Source organism: Hypanus sabinus, chromosome 7 (assembly GCF_030144855.1).
Source record: "Hypanus sabinus isolate sHypSab1 chromosome 7, sHypSab1.hap1, whole genome shotgun sequence".
Taxonomy (NCBI): domain Eukaryota; kingdom Metazoa; phylum Chordata; class Chondrichthyes; order Myliobatiformes; family Dasyatidae; genus Hypanus; species Hypanus sabinus.
The window spans coordinates 172,916,218-172,936,852 of record NC_082712.1 but is presented as its reverse complement, the minus strand read 5'-3'; the positions used below and the strand labels follow the sequence as shown (position 1 = coordinate 172,936,852).

General features: G+C 42.4%; 1 protein-coding gene across 9 annotated transcripts in view; it reads right to left on the bottom strand.

Annotated features, from left to right (window-relative positions):
* Positions 1-20,635, bottom strand: part of LOC132397404 (doublecortin domain-containing protein 1-like) — a 544,514-nt gene that overhangs the window by 286,101 nt on the left and 237,778 nt on the right. For all 9 annotated transcript variants that reach the window (XM_059976139.1, XM_059976134.1, XM_059976131.1 and 6 more), the window contains 2 exons: positions 13,996-14,094; positions 9,482-9,648 (listed from right to left, as the gene is read on the bottom strand). In XM_059976139.1, coding sequence (XP_059832122.1) covers positions 9,482-9,648; positions 13,996-14,094 — 266 coding nt within the window. The remainder of the gene's footprint in view (positions 1-9,481; positions 9,649-13,995; positions 14,095-20,635) is intronic.

The window sequence follows — 20,635 nt, the reverse complement described above, 5'->3', positions numbered from 1 at the left end:
GCCAGACAAGAAGCGGGCCGTGGCTCCTACAAGAGAGCAGAAAGCCTTCCAAAAGTGGGAAGTGAACTGTGGTCCACGATCAAACACTATGTCTTGAGGAAAGCCATGGAGACTGAACACATGTTGAACCATGAGGGTAGCAGTCTCACGAGCTGATGGGAGCTTGGGGAGGGCAATGAAGTGGGTAGCCTTTGAAAATCGACCCACAATGACCAAAATGGTGGTGTTTCCATTAGACAGGGGCAGACCAGTGATGAAATCAACTGAGAGGTGGGACCAGTGGCGGTGGGATACAGGCAGTGGACATAACAGACCCGCAGGATGCTGGCGTGATGTCTTGTTCCAAGCACAGGTGGGATAGGCAGATACAAAGTTGTGGACATCCTGGGACATAGATGGCCACCAAAATTGTCTCTTTATAAACTCCTGAGTCTGTTGAATCCCAGGATGTCCAGCCAGATGGGAGTGACCTCATTCCAACATTCTGGAAATCACTGCAGTAGGGACAAACAGTCAATTGGGAGGTCCCCCATGCGAGCCTGGATCTGATCGTTGGGCGGCCCTCACCTCTGCTTCTATTCCTTCAATCACCGGAGCAGCGATACATGAGAGAGGAAGTATGGGCTCTGCATTGGCATTTCCGTCAGATCCGTCAAATTGCCAGGAGAGTGTTGGCCTTTGTATTCTTACCTCCAGGGTGAGAAGCAAGGGATGAAATTGAACCTTGTGAAGAAGAGAGCCCACCGGGCTTGACGAGAGTAGATCACAAGAGAGGTTCTTGTGATCTGTCCAGACCAAGAATGGATAATCTGACCCCTCTCACCAGTGTCACTATTCCTCCAGGGCCTCCTTGACAGCCAGAAGCTCCCGGTTCCCAACGTCCTAATTCCTCTCAGCCGGAGTCAAGCGATGGGAAAGAAAGACACAAGGGTGCAGCCGGCTATCTGCAGACGAGCACTGAGAGAGGACTACATCGGATTCATCCACCTCAACAATGAATGGCTGAGATGGGTCTGGGTGTTGCAGCAGAGGGGCAGTGGTGAAACATCGCTCTAGCTCTGAAAATGCTTGGTTGGCATTGTTCGCCCAATGGGATGATGCCGAGGTCTTCTTGGTGAGTGCATTAATTGGAGCCGTGATAGAGCCGAAATTCTAGATGAAGCAGCGATAAAAGTTCGCAGACCCCATGCTCAATGCCTCCTTAATGTATTCTTCAATGGCCGCCGTTTCAGGATGAGAGAAGCAAAGGAGATGGCCCCAGGGAGGACTAGTGCCAGGTAGGAGGTCTATGGTACAGTCGGGTGGCTGGTGTGGGGGCAGGGTGGTGGCCCTTCTTTTACTGAAAACATCAAGGAGATCCGCATATTCGGCTGGAATCCCAGACAGGTCCACATCCCCAGCTGACATAGGAAGGGATTCATGGAATGGAGTTGAGCTGGACCCAGAAAGGTTGAGCTTGTCCCCATTCTTTGAGTACCTTCAGAGACCAATCGATCCGTGGGGTATGTCGGAATAACCAGGGGAGACCAAGTACCAGTGGCAGTTCAGGTGAATTCACCAGATAGAATAATTTTTATAAAGTGATTTAATTATTTTCTTGGGATCTTAGGGCTGCAGGGTGTAAGACACTCCTCTCCGTTAGCTTGCAGGTCCTTGGAAAGGGATAAACAGTTGATCTTTCAGGCTGAGATCCTCCAGGAACGGAAAGGAAGGGGGAAGCATACTCTGTATGTATTACTCGGGACTTCAGCATCTACAGAATCTCTTGTGCTTGCAATTGTGGTGTAATATTCTTGGGTGGTGGAGTGGACATACATCTCTACCAAAGGAAGTGTAAGGGGCTCCTTCCCTCCGCTAGCCTGCAGGTCACCTTGGGCAAGATGTAGCACCTATTTAACCCCCGATCAGGGTCACGTGAAGCCATGGGAGCAGGTGGTGGATATTTGTTTGAGCAGCTGGTGCATATCCCAAGTACTGATTATGCAACCACTGAGGCCGGGCAGACAATCTCTGAAGAGTATTGATAATGGCCGGGGGGGGGGGGGGGGGGGTGGTGGGGAGTCACCATCTCGTAAAGACACTGCCCAGAAGACAATGGAAAACCACTTCAGGAGAAAAAATTGCCAGGAACAATCATGGTCAAAAGACCACAATTGCCCAAGTCATATGACACGACACATAATGATGATGATGAGCTTAGGATCCAATAATACCAATCATTCACATGTTTAAAATGATCTATGTAAAGAAGGAATTTAAAAACAAAAAAAAAATGAGAAATGGAGAAATAATTGAAATAATTACTTCTAAAACTTCCAGTGACATCTACAGTTGTAGTACCACAGGACTCTGCCTGAGGTTTCTTTTTTGGATGCTGCCTGTCTTGTCCTTGACTCTTTTACACTCCTAATGTTATAATTTAACAATGTGGTAAATATAATGCAAACAGCATTAGAATGAAAAGATTGATTGAAAAATTTAAATGGATTTCAATTCAATGCTTCATAGTAATGATGAATTCTGCACAAGAATCCTTACATAATTCAACTTTGTTTTTACTCATTCATAGAGAGTAAAATAGAATTTTTTAGAATTGTGCCCAAAAATAGAATTTCCATTTGATTTTAGGACTTGCATCAATCAACCTAATTAGTGCACATAATGATTAAGTTACTGGACTAGAACTCAGAGAACTGAATTTCTAATCCAGACATCAAATTCTATCCCAATATCGGGCATATGCAATTAAGCAATTAAATAAACGAAGAATAGCTTATACAGAAAGATGCCAGTAATATCATGAAGGGTCCCACCCACCCTAAACTATGGATGATGGTGAACCCAAGTGCAGAATAAGGTCTAGAATTAACTCGGAGTCAGACTGGAAATAGACAGAATAACACAAACAAAATGCAAAGGTGACATCACAAACAGTAATACTAGAAAGGGAACTCCTATGATTGAGCACTGAGTGCTCAGCATGAGGCCTTTAAGTACAGACATTCCATGAAGGAATGTGGATGGCAATTATTGGCAGTCTGAGTTTTAAGGGGACAGTGGCAGCTAATCATACTCTGGGGAATTGTAGTGCCAAAACTTGGATGCCAGCAGCTGTTCTGTCAGGACCATGACAGATAACAATTTACCTCTTTAATGAAATTTGAGAATGAAATCATGTTTTTCTTTCCCAAGTTCAATGACATCAAGGCACTTTTCATCATCAGAAAACATAGAACATAGAGCATTACAGCACAGTAGAGGCACTTCGGCCCACAATTTTGAACCAACCCTTTGACCTCCTCTAGGATCATTCTAACCCTACACTCTCACACAGCTCTCCATTTTTCTATCATCCATGTACCCATCTAAGTCTCTTAAATGTTCCTTATGTATCTGCCTCTACCACCACCCCTACTGGGGTGTTCCACACACCAACCACTCTCTATAGAAAAAGTATGCACTTTTGACACTCCCCATATACTTTCCTCCAATCACAATATTATATTGCCTTATATTAGCATGCCTGCCCTGGGAAAACAAGTCCCTGGCTGTAAAAATAGCTGGCAGAAAGAATCACAACCTTAAAATGCTACATCACTCCACATCATAATTCCACATCACTCACTGGTGGTTTTAGATAAGGTCCACTGTAAACAGTGTAACTCCGCCATGAGTGGTCACAAGGTTGCCTGTGAAAGGAGGAGGGTTGGGCATGGGGCTAGCAACCCCATCCAGTAATTGCAAATATCTAATCAGTCAATCATGAGGCAGCAGCTCAATGCATAAAAGCATGCAGACATATTCAGTTGTTGTTCAGAACAAACATCAGAATGGGGAAGAAATGTAATCTAAGTGACTTTGACTGTGGAATGATTGTTGGTGGCAGATGGGGTGGTTTGAGTATCTCAGAAACTGCTGATCTTCTCGCACTTTCATGCATAACAGACACTAGAGTTTACAGAAATGGTAAGACTAACAAAAACACATCCAATGAGCTGCAGTTCTTTGGGTAGAAATGCCTTATTAATGAGAAAGCTCAGAGGAGAATGGCCAGATTGGTTCAAGCTGACAGGAAGGTGACAGTAACTCAAATAACCACACGTTACAACAGTGGTGTGCAGAATAGCATTTCTGAATGCACAACACATTGAACCTTGAAGTGTATCGGCTACAACAGCAGAAGACCACTAATGGATAATTAGTGGCTACTTTAGTTGGTCCAGGAGATATATCGTGACCAAATTTCTCCTCAGCCTTCTATGTTCTAAAGTCCCAACTTAACTAATCTTTCCTCTTAATAAAACTTTTCCAATGGTGACAACATCCTCATAATAATTCCTACATTTTGAATCTCACCTTAAGTGTACTGTGAGTTCACACAAAGGAAAGAATGAGAGGGCCATGTTGAGAAAGGGTTAATGACCATAGTATCAAAAGATTTAGATCAGGAAAAGAAAGGAGAGAGAAACAAAATGGGGGAGAATTGTTTCAACTGGAACACATCAGGCTTCAATGGGACATTATAAAACTGTAAAGGAGATTCACCAGGATGCCACCTGGATTACAGAGCATGTCTTATGAGGGAAGGTTGAGCGAGCTAGGGTTTTCTCTTTGGAGTAAAGGAGGATGAGGGGTGACAATAGAGCTGTTCAAGATGATAAGAGGCATAGGTAGAGTTGCTAACCAGAGACTTTTACTCAGGACAGAAATGAATAATGCAAGGAGGCTTTATTTTTAGATGATTGGACGAAAGTATAGGAGGAAGGGCAGAGGTAAATTTTTACAAAAAGAGTGGTGGGTGCATGGACAATTTCAATCCAGTTAATTTTCAATTAATGGATCTGTTCTTAATAACTACTAGCAAGCTAACGGAAGAAGTTGACAACAACATTAGCAATTTGCTACAACATCGAACAATATAGCACAGTACAGGCCATTTAGTCCACACTGTTGTGTCAAATCTTTAAACTAGTCCAACATCAATCTAACCCTGCCCTCTCCCATAGCCCTCCATTTTTCTTTCATCCATGTGCCATGTCTCTTAAATGTCCCTAATGTATCTGCCTCCATCACTAGCCCTGGCAATGCATTCCATACTCACTGTGTAAAAATTGTCTCTGATATTCTCCTTATTCTTTATATCAATCACCTAAATGGATTAGCCATTTCCACCTTGGGAAAAAGTCTCTGGCTGTCCACTCTATCTATACCTCTTATAGCCATATAACCATATAACAATTACAGCACAGAAACAGGCCATCTCAGCCCTTCTAGTTCATGCCAAATGCTTATTCTCACCTAGTCCCACCTACCTGCATTCAACCCATAACCCTCCATTCCTTTCCTGTCCATATACCTATCCAATTTTTTTTTAAATGACAAAAATCGAACCTGCCTCCACTACTTCTACTGGAAGCTCGTTCCACATAGCTACCAATCTCTGAGTAAAGAAGTCCCCCTTCGTGTTACCCCTTATCATTATGCACTCCACATTCAAGTCACCTCTCATCCTCCTTCACTCAAAAGAGAAAAGCCCTAGCTCACTCAACTTTTCCTGATAAATCATGCCCCCTAATGAAGGCAGCATCCTTGTAAATATCTTCTGCACCCTCTCTAAAGCTTCCACATTCTTCCTATAATGAGATGACTGATGCACCATCAATAACTCTCCGAGACGTGAGGCGAGATATAGGCTTTTATTGGCTGGAAGAAAGAACAAGCAGTAATTGACCACCATACTACATCCTGGAGACTGAGGGCAGGGCCCAGGCTCCAATTGCCTATATACCGGGGTCTGTGGGAGGAGCCACAGGAGCAGTCAGCAGGGGGGGCATGTCCAGACAGGATATATGTAGTTCACCACAATGACAAAACTGAATGCAATACTCCAAGTCACAAACAAGAGAAAATCTACAGATGCTGGAAATGCAAGCAATACACAAAAAAATTCTGGGGCAACTCGGCAGGCCAGACAACATCTAAGGAAAAGAGTAGAGCTGAGGAGATGAGGAGGAGTCAGAGTAAGTAACTTTTTAAAACTGACTGCATTTTTTTCCTGCAGTCCTAGTGAAGCATCTTGGCCTGAAACATTGACTATTTCCTTTTTTCCATAGATGCTGCCTGGCCTCCTGTGTTTTTCCAGCATTTTGTGTGTTAAAATGAATGTCACTTCTCAGGCCAGTTTTGCATCCCGTCAATGTCCCATTGTAACCTGTGACAACCTTGAACATTATCCACAACACTACCCAACTTTGTTCATATTTAAATATTTTTCTTTTACTTTTATATTCCAATGTTTCTATCAAGGCAAGTGCAACACCCTGGGAAAGGTTTCACTGCTAACGTAATGGCCTTTCTGTAGAAGCAGTGTTTGGGTTATGGTTAGAGATGACGGGTGCTTTGGAATGTGAGCCGTCCAATGAAGGGAGTGTGTTTTCATGTTGTGTGCCTGACACCAGGGTGTGCTGGGTCTTTTGTTCAGCGGGAGATGAAGGGAGAGGATGCCAGAGAGAAGAGGTCATAGGACTCGACCCAGAGCGGGGCCATGATTCGACGAAGCCGGGGGAGATCGAAGGAGGATCGGTGACGGGGGAAACCGTGAGCTCCAACTTGTGCACATTAGACTGTTTCATTAAAATGGGCCCTTTTCTTTTATTTTGCTTTTTCTTTACTAATCCTTTAGTCAAATTAAGAATTATAAAGCTAAATCGTGTAATTGTATGCAGTGTACTGTCTGTTATTTCGTAGTACATATTTGAAACAAGGTAACAAATCACTCAGCATCCACACAAACAGGAGGTTTCGGGGTGAGCTCGCACCTCAATCTCACACGTTTGGTGGGGCCAGAGATCGTCTTCCTTAGACTTACTCAGAAGTGTTTCACAAGCATTAAAACTTCACTTCTCCATGACGTCAACATCACAAAGTGCAGACATATTTTTCCTGATAAATAATAAATTTTGCAAAATACTTTAAGAAATATTTAATTGCAATATATTCCTTTAGTTCACGATCACTATGTGTTTAATATTTTCTTTTACATACTTCATAGCATATTTACTTTTGTTAAGTAAACAATGTATCGTAAATTAACGTAACTTACTACGTTAAGTAACTCTACCATGGACGGTCCCAAGCCCGGTTATGGAAGGAGGAGGGTTGGTCATGGGGCTAGCAACCCCATCCCGTAAAAACCCAGAGTTACAGTAAGACCAACAGAAGCTCCAAAGAAGTCATCCCTGGAAGGAGAAAGATCTTCGATGGGCTATTCCCAGGGACAACTTGAAAGACTAGCCCAGGACAGAGGACTTATGCAAGCTGCTATCAGTCGCCTATTCCCCAAACAGGGCGATCGGCTTAAGTAAAAGTAAGTAAGTGCCACATTAAGTAGGTTCAGCAGAATCACCAAGAGAATTATTTTTAGAGAGATTAGCATGTATTGACATGTGTTCATTATGTGATGACATTAGTGTATATTCATTATGTGATGTGTTGTATGCATGGGCGATCATGATCTTTCCATGATTATGATTGTTCTTGGCAATTTTTTTCTCCAGAAGTGGTTGTCATTGTCTTCTTCTGGGCAGTATCTTTACAAGATGGGTGACCCTAGCCTTTATCAATACTCTTCAGAGATTGTTTGCCTGGCATTACTGGTCACATAACCAGACGTGATATGCACCAGCTGCTCATATGACCATTCACCACCTGCTCCCGTGGCTTCATGTGATCCTGATTGGGGTCGGAGGGAGGGTTGCTAAGCAGGTGCTACACCTTGCCAAAGGGTGACGTACAGGCAGGATGACAATGATATGTCAGGCTGGCGACCCAGTAGAGTTTCCATTTGCCATCATTCAGGTGACCGTTCAAACATGAAAAATTTCTCCTTGCTCTGTTAACAGGCAGATACCAGGATAAAACCAAGACCAAGGGATATTGCAACCTTTTCTGATATGTCTTGATCAGGGCTTCCCAATCTTTTTAATGCCATGGACCCTTACCAATAACCAAGGACCCCAGATTGAGAACCCTTGGTCTGGAGACATAATCTCAAAAAAGCAAAGTCAATTAAATCACACTTCTTCACATTCTGATGTCTGTTTTGAACAACAACTAAACTTCTTCACTACATCTGCATGCTTCTGTACATTGAGTTGCTGCCACATGATTAACTGATTAGATACTTGTGTTAGTGAACAGGTGTACCTAATAAAGTGGCCACTGAATGTATGTCACCATATATACTACCCTGGGGTTTATACTTTTGTTGACATTCACAGTAGAGCAAAGAAATTCAGCAGAATCAATGACAGCTATACACAAAGACTGACTATCAATGAGCAAAAGACAATTGTGCAAATGCAGAAGATGATTGTTAGATAAAAAAAACACTGAGGACATGAGTTACATAGCCCTTGAAAGTGAGTCCATAGGTTGGGTCGTCAGTTCCATGTTGAGGTGAGTGAAGTTATGCATGTTGGTTCAGAAGCCTGATAGTCGAAGGGTAATAACTGTTTCAGAACCTGGTGGTATGGAACCACAGGCTCCTTCCTGGTTGTTGTAATAACTGTTCCTGAACCTGTTGATGTGGGACCATAAGCCCCTTGATGTTGGTTGAAGAGTGATAACTGTTCCTGAACCTGTTGATGTGGGACCATAAGCCCCTTGATGTTGGTTGAAGAGTGATAACTGTTCCTGAACCTGTTGATGTGGGACCATAAGCCCCTTGATGTTGGTTGAAGAGTGATAACTGTTCCTGAGCCTGTTGATGTGGGACCATAAGCCCCTTGATGTTGGTTAAAGAGTGATAACTGTTCCTGAACCTGTTGATGTGGGACCATAAGCCCCTTGATGTTGGTTGAAGAGTGATAACTGTTCCTGAACCTGTTGATGTGGGACCATAAGCCCCTTGATGTTGGTTGAAGAGTGATAACTGTTCCTGAACCTGTTGATGTGGGACCATAAGCCCCTTGATGTTGGTTGAAGAGTGATAACTGTTCCTGAACCTGTTGATGTGGGACCATAAGCCCCTTGATGTTGGTTGAAGAGTGATAACTGTTCCTGAACCTGTTGATGTGGGACCATAAGCCCCTTGATGTTGGTTGAAGAGTGATAACTGTTCCTGAACCTGTTAATGTGGGACCATAAGCCCCTTGATGTTGGTTGAAGAGTGATAACTGTTCCTGAACCTGTTGATGTGGGACCATAAGCCCCTTGATGTTGGTTGAAGAGTGATAACTGTTCCTGAACCTGTTGATGTGGGACCATAAGCCCCTTGATGTTGGTTGAAGAGTGATAACTGTTCCTGAACCTGTTGATGTGGGACCATAAGCCCCTTGATGTTGGTTGAAGGGTGATAACTGTTCTTGAACTTGGTGACATGGGACTACAGGATCCATCCTGATGGCAGCAGCATGAAGAGAGCATATACAAAAGAAAAGGTCACTCTAAGTTCACAGAAAGAAACGAGCATATTATTTACCTGTACTCCTCTCCGTAAGATACCCAAACCTTCTGGCCATTTTTGAGAGAGAGTGGATTTCTTATTTCGTGTCCCTTTTCATCAAACAGCCGAGTAGGACTGAGGTTAAGACCTGACGAATAGCATCCCGGTGAGCACTGCAGCCTTTGGCAAATTAGCTGAAGAAGCTGTTGTGGAACCGTAGGAAAAAAAGACTTGAGGTGAAAAAACTGTGACAGATCCTGCACAATTGTAAATCTAACACACATTAATTAAGTTCAAATGAATGCTTGGGGAGTGTGAAATGTTTGAATTGTTTATCTTGTTAGAAACCGAAGGGAACACAGCATTTTTACCAGCAGGGGGTGCAACAGTACAACCACTAGCTCTGACCCTTGCTCCCGTGCTGTTCACAGACACAGAACTGCATGGTTGCCTGCACTCTCCTTGTTTCCTAAAGTCTCAGTTCATGTCGTTGTCCCTATCCAGCACAGATTTCCTCCAAAACCAGTAGGCATATGCCAGACGATATTGAGGAACTGAAATGTTCAACTGCCCAAATAAAGGATGGGTGATGGTTGACTACGCAGGGGAGACACCACCATTAACACCCTAAGTTTGTCTGCTGCAACAGTTTGATTGTCCTTAAAAGTACTAGAATCTACCCAAGTGCTCGAAGCAGAACCCCCACAAAGGATGGAAAAAAATTTTTTGGAACATAGAATCCAGAATCAGAATCAAGTTTTATATCACTGGCTTATGCAGTGAAATTTGCTGTATTGCAGCAGTACAGTACAATACATAGTCATAAAAACAATAAATTACAATAAGAAGTATACATTAGAAAATAAATTAAATAAGTAGTGCAAAAAGAGAGGTGAAAAAATACTGAGGAAGTGTTCATGGGTTCATTGCCCATTTGGAAATCTGGTGGTGGAGAGGAAGAAGCTGTTCCTGAAGCATTGAGTGTGTGTCTTCAAGTCAAGTCACTTTTTATTGTCATTTTGACCATAACTGCTGGTACAGTACACAGTAAAAATGAGACAATGTTTTTTAGGACCATGGTGCTACATGAACAATACAAAAACTACACTGAACTACGTAAACCAACACAAAAACTAAACTACAGACCTACCCAGGACTGCATAAAGAAATGCTCCTGTACCTCTTCCTTGATGGTAGCAATGAGAAGAGGGCATAGAACAGTACAGCACTGTTAAAACCCTTCAGCCCACAGTGTTGTGCCTACCATTTACCCTGTGCTAAAACTCCTCACACCTACAAAGCCCTCCATTTTTCTATCATCCATGTGCAATATAACAGTTTTCTAAATGCCCATAATGTGTCTGCCTCTCCCAGCAGGACATCTCACACGCTCATCATTCTCTATGTTAAAACACTTACCTCACTGGCCGCTTGTCTGACACTCTCACCGCCCTCTGAAAAAACTCCCCCTCAAGTTCCCTTTAAACATTTCACCTTTCACCTTTAACCCATGACCTTTGTTCTAGTCTCACCCAACCTCAGAGGAAAGTTCCTGCTTGCATTTGCCCTATCTATACCCCTCATAATCTTTGTATAACTCTGTCATATCTCCCCTCATTCTCCTACACTCAGGGAATAAAGTCCTAACCTATTGAACCTTTCCCTATAGCTCAGATCCTCAGTACAGGGTGAGTAGGAAGACTTCGCTTTCCTTTCTTTGCTGGAATTGAGGGTGAAAACAAGAGAGAACTACTTTGGAGGAACTCAGCAGGTCAGGCAGCATCAATGGAAATGAATAAATAGTAGACAGTTCAGGCTTCTCAGCCCAACATGTCGACTGTCTGTTCATTTCCATAGATAACTGCCTGGCCTGTTGGGTTCCTCCAGCATTTTGCGTGTATTTCTCTAGATTTCCAGCATCTGAAGGATCTCTTGTGTTTATGAGAACAATTCTTGACCGATTTTGGGTGCCTACAGATGTAAAAGTTATGGTGCATTAATTACTAAAAGCATCAACAGGTCAATTATTTGATGTCTTATAATGGTAATGACATGAAATGTCAAAGAAAGAGAGGAACAAAAGAACTTCAAAATGTATTAATTCTCATAGAGACCAATCTAATTTTGAAAGGCCTTGATAGAGTGGGGGAGTTTCCATTTCCTATGGTGGGGGAGTCTAGAACCAGAGGCACAGCCTCATGAGAAGAAGGCCATCCCATTTGAACAGAGATGAGGAGGAATTTCTTTAGCCAGAAGACTGTGGAGGCCAAGTCATTGGGTATATTTAAAGTGGAAGTTGACAGGTTCTTAATTATTAAGAGTGTCTAAGATTACAGGGTGAAGGCAGGAGAAGGAGGTTGAGAGGGATAATAAATCAGCCATAATGGAATGCCAGAGCAAGCTCAATGGGCTGAATAGTCTAATTCTGCTCCTATGTCTAATGGTCTTAGCAACTATGCAAGAAAGGCAAAGTATCAATCAAAAGTCTTTTCTTCACATAAAAACACTCATATATAGTGGATGTAAAAAGCAATGGTAGGCTTCCAAGCAATGTATCTGAATAATTCGGTCTTAAAACTGCTTTTCCATTTTCTCATTGCTTAACAAATGAAACTGTAAGTTGGTTATTTAAAAATCTTAATAGGACTTCAACAATGATTGAACACATTGCAATTATTTATCAAGGCAGCATTTCTGGTAGATGTTAAAGAATTGGTAATTTTGCCAGAAGACGTAGAGGAAGTTTTATCCAAAAACAAAGCTTTGAAGATGTTTTAGTGACAAGCAATAATTTTAATAATAGACTGTAAAATACAAACTATGAAGAGGGCCACAAAACAACAGAGAACTGATACTAAACACAACAGGCAATGAGTTAACTGGAGGCTCGGAACAACTGGCCAAGTCCAGCAGGTTTGATGAGTTAACAAGGACTGTGGCTGTGAGCTGGGTTTAAATAGGCTGCTGGTGATTAATTAGAAATAAGTGGCAGGTAACTCCTATTAGTTGGGTGGAGGCTGTGAGGTGCCTGCATGTGTAGACCTCACAAATTTAAATGTGGTGACATTGACAGAACAGATAATATATGTTTTTTATTATTTCACAAGGATCTGGCCTATGTGAGTTCTTGAAGATTTCTGTGGAATATTGTAAATTGGTAAATTGGTTTATTATTATCATAACATCTACTGAGATACAATGAAGAATCTGTCATGCACACCATCCATACAGGTCAATTCATTACCTAGTGCATTGAGGTAGTACAAGGTAAAACAATAACAGGTTGCAGAATAAAGCGTAACAGTACAGATAAAGTGCAATACCTTATATTCCGTCTGGGTACCCTCCAACCTGATGGCATGAATATTGATTTCTCCCTACCCTCTTCTTTCATTCCCCACTCTGGTCGCTTGCATTTCTCATCTGCCTGTCACCTCCCCCTGAGTCCTGTCCTTCTTCCCGTTCCCCTATGATCCACTCTCATCTCCTATCAGATCCCTTCCTTTCCAGCCCTTTACCTTTCCCACCCACCAGGCTTTACCTATCACCTTCTAGCTATCCTACTTCCCATTCCCCCCCCCGCCTTTTTAATGCTGGCTTCTTCCCCTTTCCTTTCCAGTCCTGATGAAGGATCTTGTCCTGAAACACCAATTGTATATTCATTTCCATAGATGTTGCCTGACCTGCTGAGATCCCCCAGCATTTTGTGTGTTGCTCCAGATTTCCAGCATTTGCAGACTTTCTCATGCTTATTAAAGTATAATACAGGTAGGCAATAAGGTGCAAGGTCACAGTGAGCTAGATGGTAAGGTTAAGAGTCCATCTTATCACACTGCTTTCATTAGTCTTAATACAATGAGATAGAACAGTCTTTGCGCCTGTACTATGTGTTTTCAGATTTTATTAACTTTTGCCTGTTGGAAGAGGAAGAACAGCAAGTGTCAATGGGGTGGGTGGTGTCTTTGATCATTCTAGCTGCTTTACTGAGGCAGTGAGAAGTGTAGGCAGAGGTCATGGATGGGAGGTTGTTTGCTGTGATATTCTGAGCTGAGTCCACAACTTTCTGCAGTTTCCTGCAGTCACAGGCAGAGCAGTTGCCACACAAAGCAGTGATGCATCTGGAGAGGATGCTTTCTATGGTGCATCGATATAAATTGGTGAGAGTTAAAGGAGACATTCCAAAATTCTTTAGCCTCCTGGGGAAATAGAGGCACTGGTGTGTTTTCATGCCCATGGCGTCAATGTAGTTGGATCAGGTTGGATTAGTGACGATCAAACAAACTGCAGTGGTGGACAATCAGATAACAAAAGTGGATAAATGATTCTTTGTAAAGAGAACAATTTTAAAGTAATTGGAACATTAGCTTTCTACCAAATTACTGGTTACAAATGGACCAATTGCACAATTACCATCAGTTTCCTGAACTATAAGTTCAGATCAAGATCTGTGTTCCTTGTTTTATTTTATTTAACTACCATTACCTACCATTATTACTACCATTAATAACTACCATTATTGCAATATTTTTATTTAGTAAAAGGTACCTTACCCGATCCATATTTAATTTGTTATTGCCAGAATCTTTTTCAATTGTTTTCATGTTAATAAACATGGAAACCTCTCCAGTGTTCCAGCCATTTCGATACACCTAGAAAACAAACCAAAAACAGATGTTATTGTCTGCACCTCAGTTAATAAACTACTTTAGTCTGTCATTTTGTGGAGTGCTTTTTTATATGATAAGGTACCACTATAATTCAAATGATATGTTTCTCACTATCTGTCACGACGTGCGCTGGCAATTTCGGAACCTAAGTGCAGAGGGAAGGCAGACTTCAATGTAAAGACAGCAACCAGGGTTTAATCATAAGAATTCCAACAGAGTGGCTTGGCTGATCAACACCGCGAGTCATAACATTCTCAAAACTAGGACTCCGCGATCAGAGCTAACCGGGCATCCGCTTAAATAATACAAGTAACACGGAATCCCCAAGCTTATCAAAATAAACTTATCAAGTTTAAATTAAACCATCAGGAGACCACATTACAAAGAGCAAGTCTCTGAAGAAAAACACAAGGAAATCTAAAAGATTAATCACTCTCGTTAAACAACAATTAAACAGCTCAGGTGCTCTAAAAATCCTGAGAGCCCAATGCCCTCCAGTGCCCCACACAAGCCCAAAGAACTCATTACACTATCATTCACCTCAACAATTTGAATATTTCTCACTATAATTATTGTACATATTGTACACTTCAATTATTGTACATTTTTCATCTAGAACATGGAACATAGAACATAGAATATTACAACATAGTACAGGCCCTTTGGCCCATGAAGTTGTGCCCGCCTTCTACCCAACTCTAATTTCAATCTGACATTTTTCTCCTACACAGGCCTCCATTTTCTATCTTCCAAATACCTACCAATGAGTCATTTAAATGCTCCTACTATATTTGCTTCTACCTCCTCTCCAGCTGCTGCCATTGGGTAGAAGACACAAGTATCTCAGGACTCACTCCAACAGGTTCAAAACTAATTACTGGCCCTCAACCATCAGACTTTTGAACAACAGAGGATAAGTACACTCATCTATTGAGATATTCCCATAACCAAGTATCTCACTTCCAGGACTCTTCATCTTGTTATTTCATGTTCTCTTTATTTATTGATATTTATTTATATTTGCATTTGCACAGTTGTTGTTTTCTCTGCTCTACTTGATCTTTCATTGATCCTGTTTACAGTTACTATTCTGTAGATTTTCAGAGTATGTCCACAGGAAAATGAATCTCATGGATGTATGTGCTGACATATTTGTACTCTGATAATATAATTTAATTTGAACTTTGAACTGTGAACATGCGTCCGCCACTCTCTGTGGTGGACACTTACCTCTGACATCTCCCCTCCCCCCGCCCCATACTTCTGTTCAATCACCTTCAAATTATGCACCCTCATATTAGTCTTTTTGCCCTGGGAAAAAGTATCTGCCTGTCCATTTCATCTATGCTTCTTATCACCTTGTACATCTCTAAAAAGTCATCTCTCATCCTCCTTCACTCTAAATGATAAAGCCATAGCTTGCTCAACCTACCCTCCTCAGCCCTCTGTCAAATTGTAACAGCCAGAGAGGTACTCTTCAGAAGTGTTTTTGTTTTTAGGGAACAGCGGTAGCCAATGTATACACTGTGGGTTCCTACAACATCTGTAAGATTATACGCAGCTACCCCGTACAAAATGCTGGAGGAACTCATGATGTAGAGCCTCAGCCTGAAATGTTGACAGTTTATTTCCTTTCCATAGATCCTGCCTGACCTGTTGACCTCCAGCATTTTGAGTGTGTTACTCTGGATTTCCAGCATCTGCAGAATCTCTTGTTTTAAATGCAGATAATTTGTTTCAGTAATTTTGATTGAAGACTGAATCTTGAAAGGGTAGACAATGCTTCATTATAAATCTAACATTTAAGAATAGTGCTCTATAAAATTTAGAACTGACCGATAATACCTCTTGTAGATAGATTATTCATTAGCCTGTAGGTCTCTGATCTTCTCACTTTTAATAGATTTTCATTCAATAAATGAACAGTATCTTAATTTGTGGAGGCAAGGTCGCAAAGCAGTTAGCACAATTGCTCTACATTGCCAGCGATCACCAGCTGGGGCTCGATTCCTGCTGCTGTCTGTAAGGAGTTTGTGCAGTACATTGGCCCTGTGACCACGTGGGTTTCCACCCACATTCTAATCACTTATGGTTAAGGTTAAGGTTAGTGAGTTGTGGGCATGCTATGTTGGCGTAAAAATGTGGTGAACTTTTGTGGGGCCAACCCCAACACAGTCCTCACTAATTTGATTTGACACAAATGAAGCATTTCACAGTATGTTTCGATGTATGAGTGACAAATAAAGCTAATCTTTCTCTAGTTGACAACATCAAGGCAAACGGAGCTGAAGTGGATGAGTAGTGTTGATGGTGAAGCAGGCTCAGGTTACTCTGTGACTTCCTTCTCTCTAATTTGGAAGAACATACAAAAACCTGGAGATAGTAAGAGCCAAGCAGCATCTACAGAGGGAAATGGACAGTAATCATTTCAGGACAAGACCCTTCAAACGGATTTGATTTCATGCTTCCAGATAGGTTTGCAACGAGGCCCTTCATGAATCCAGTCAACTGTCCATTTCTCTCCATAGACCTGCTGAATTCCTCCAGCATCATGTGTGGTCCAATTCCAGCACCTGTAGTTTCTTATGTATCCTCTCTACAATTTACCTTCCATTAGCATTGCCCGTGATGAGTTGGAGAATTTATCTGCTTTATTAGGTGAAGGATATTGTAATGCTAAATAGAACATAGAACATTATAGCACAGTAATCTGGGTTCAATTCCCACTATCTGTGTGCATGAATAAAGTTAGAAAAAAAGTCTGTCCCGAGCCTTATAGGTTCATCAGGCCGGTGCTGATGCCAATTTCTGTGGCGTGAAGCAACTGAGAGTACGAGACTACCCCACCTACCACCCTCCCCCCCCCCCCGGATAGGACACCAGTCTATCGCGAGGTTAACCCCCAGCATTTTGCCGGTACCCATTTTCAGCTGGGTGTGGTTAAGTGCCTTGCTGAAGGACACAACACGCTGCCTCAGTTGGGGTTCAAACTCATGGCCTTCAGATTGCTAGTCCAACGCCTTAACCTCTCTCACCTGGACAGGGTCAGTGGTGCATTGAGGATTACATTCCTGGACTTCTCTAGTGCCTTTAACACCATCCAGCCCAGGATCTTAAGGCACAAACTAACGGAGATGGGAGTAGACTCACACATGGTGGCTTGGATAACGGACTACTTGACAGACAGACCTCAGTATGTGCGGTTGGGAATCTGTAGGTCTGACACAGTGGTCAGCAGCACAGGAGCGCCGCAGGGGATCGTGCTCTCTCCGGTCCTGTTCACCCTGTACACATCAGACTTCCAATATAACTTGGAGTCCTGCCATGTGCAGAAGTTCGCTGATGACACGGCCATAGTGGGGTGTGTCAGGAATGGTCAGGAGGAAGAGTATAGGAAACTGATACAGGACTGCAACTCAAACTACCTGTGTCTCAATATCACCAAGACCAAGGAGATGGTGGTGGACTTTAGGAGACCTAGGCCTCATATGGAGCCAGTGATCATTAATGGAGAATGTGTGGAGCAGGTTAAGACCTACAAGTATCTGGGAGTGCAGTTAGACGAGAAGCTAGACTGGACTGCCAACACAGATGCCCTGTGCAGGAAAGCACAGAGTCGACTGTACTTCCTCAGAAGGCTGGCGTCATTCAATGTTTGTAGTGAGATGCTGAAGATGTTCTATCGGTCAGTTGTGGAGAGCGCCCTCTTCTTTGTGGTGGCGTGCTGGGGAGGCAGCATTAAGAAGAGGGACGCCTCACGTCTTAATAAGCTGCTAAGGAAGGCGGGCTCTGTCGTGGGCACAGAACTGGAGAGTATGTCATCAGTGGCAGAGTGGAGGGCGCTGAGTAGGCTACGGTCAATCATGGAAAACCCTGAACATCCTCTGCACAGCACCACCCAGAGACGGAGAAGCAGCTTCAGCGGCAGGTCGCTGTCAATGCAATGCTCCTCAGACAGGATGAAGAGATCATTAGTCCCCAATGCCATTCGGCTCTACAATTCAACCACCAGGGTCAAGACATGTTAAAGTGCTGGGGTTAGGACTGAGCTTAAGTTACCACTCAATGCACTTCAGTAAACTGTTTAAGAACTTTTTAAAAGCTATTTATTAATGCTTTTTGGGAGGGTGATTTTAGATGCATATCATATTTATACTGAGTTAAATACTGTATGTAATTAGTTTTTGTTACAATAAGTGTATGGGACACTGGAAAAATGTTGAATTTCCCCTTGGGGATGAATAAAGTATCTATCTATCTACTTGCCCACACACCACACGCTATTGAATAAGTTGCGATATAAACTTAGCAGTGTGATCTTCCATCCTGAATGGGCAGTGTTGATCTGCCAAAGTATTCATTGAAGTTGGGCATGAAATAGGATCTCGCACTCAGAGTCAGAATCAGGTTTATTATCACTGGCATGTGACAAGAAATTTGTTAACTTGTCATGAAATTCATTGTTTTGCAGCAGCAGAATTGTGCAATACATAAATTTACTCCAAATTACAAGACGAATATATAAAAATAAATAAGTAGTGCAGAAAGAGGGAAAAATAGTGAGATAGCATTCGTGGGTCCATGAATGATTAAGAAATCATTATCTGAAAAGGGTCTGTATTCACTGGAATGTTGAAGAATGCTGGGGAAATCACATTGAAACCTACCGAATTTTGAAAGGACTAGATAGGGTGGATGCAGAGAGGATATCTCCTATGGTGGGGGTATCCAGAACTAGAGGGCACAGCCTCAAAATTGAGGGGTGACAGAGATAAGGAGGAATTTTTTTAGCCAGAGAGTAGTAAATCTGTGGAATGCTCTGCCACCGATGGAGATGCTTTGCAATGGAGGCCAAGTCTGTGCCTTTATTTAAGATGGAAGTTGATAGTTTACGGATTGGTCAGGGCATCAAAGGATATGTTGAGAAGGCAGGTGTATGGGGTTGAGTGGGATCCGGGGTCAGCCTTGATGGAATGGCAGAGTAGGCTTGAAGGGCTGAATAGCCTAATTCTGCTCCTATGTCTTATAGTCTAAGCTGTTCCTAAATCATTAAGCATGTGCCTTCAGGCACCTGTACCTCCTCCCAGATGATAGCAATGAGATGAGGGAATGTCCTGGATGGTGAAGGTCTTTCATGATGGGCATCATCTTCCTGAGGCATTGCCTTTTAAAGATGTCCTCAATAGTGGTGAGATGGTGGGATTGATGGGGTGGGTAGTGTCTTCAGGACAAAAATCAGTGCAGTGCTTGAACACAGCAAGTGTACATTATAAACCATCCAACAAATTTTAAACCCTGTTGAGAACTTATCTTTTCTGGGGAAAGTATGCTGTTCCCTGGGCATGTTCTTGGGATGCCACAGTAGCATAATGGTCAGTGCAAAATTATTACAGCTCAGGGCATTCCTGAGTTCAGAGTTCTACTCTGGCAGCATCTATAAAGAATTTTTACGCTCTTCCCGTGTGCGCAAAGGTTTCCTCTGGGTGCTCTGGTTTCTTCCCATAGTCCAAAGACATACCAGCTCACAGGTTAATTGGTCATCGTAAATTGTCCTGTTATTAGGCTAGTGTGAGTTGGGTGACTGGTATTGCTCAAGTTGGAAGAGCCTGTTCAAAGCTGTATCTGTAAATAAAATCTAAATAAATAAATTCCTTGGGCTCTGCTATTATTTTCACATTTTTCTCACTGGCATGGTGGCCATTTTTTCATGAACACAGAAGATTCTGCAGTTGCTGGAAATACAGAGCAACACATACAGAATGCTGAAGGAAATCAGCAAATCAGGCACCAATTATGGAAAAGAATAAACAGTTGACGTTTCGGGCCGAACACTTCATCAGGAGAAATGCTTCCATTTATGCCCTGATGAAGGGTCTCAGCCCAAAACATCGACTGTTTTCTCAATTCCATAGATACTACCTGACCTGCTGAGTTCCTCCAGAATTTTGTGATGCTGGCAGTTTTAGCTGCTTTTGAACTCCGTCGTTACCCGTGTCTTCGTTAATTGACTGCATGCTACAGCTAATTTACCATGGGTTAATGAGTTATCAACCCTCGCATTGTTCAGTGAGCACTGAGTCTAAATAACCACTTAGCTACATAAAGTAATTCAGCTATCTATCCACAAGTGGCGGCTTGACCTAGTTGGTAGTGCTTGTCTCTGTCAGAAGGTCATGGGTTCAAGCCCCACTGCACTTTTGTCTCTTCAATAAAGCCAGGCATTTCAATGCAGTAAGAAGATACTTCAGCATTCCCTGAGGCCTTATTCCTCAGGCACCTGCTCGAGTAGATCAGTTGTGCACAATTTTTTCTGCAGAGCAAGATACACAATCTGAAATACTTCCACATATCACCATTAAAATATGTTTTATTCAAGCTGCATAACCAGATGCTGATAATTTTAGACCATAAGACATTGGAGCAGAATTAGGCCATTTAGCCCATTGAGTCCGTTTTGCCATTCCATCATGACTGATTTATTTTCAACCTCATTTTCCTGCCTTCCCCCAATAACCTTTGTTGC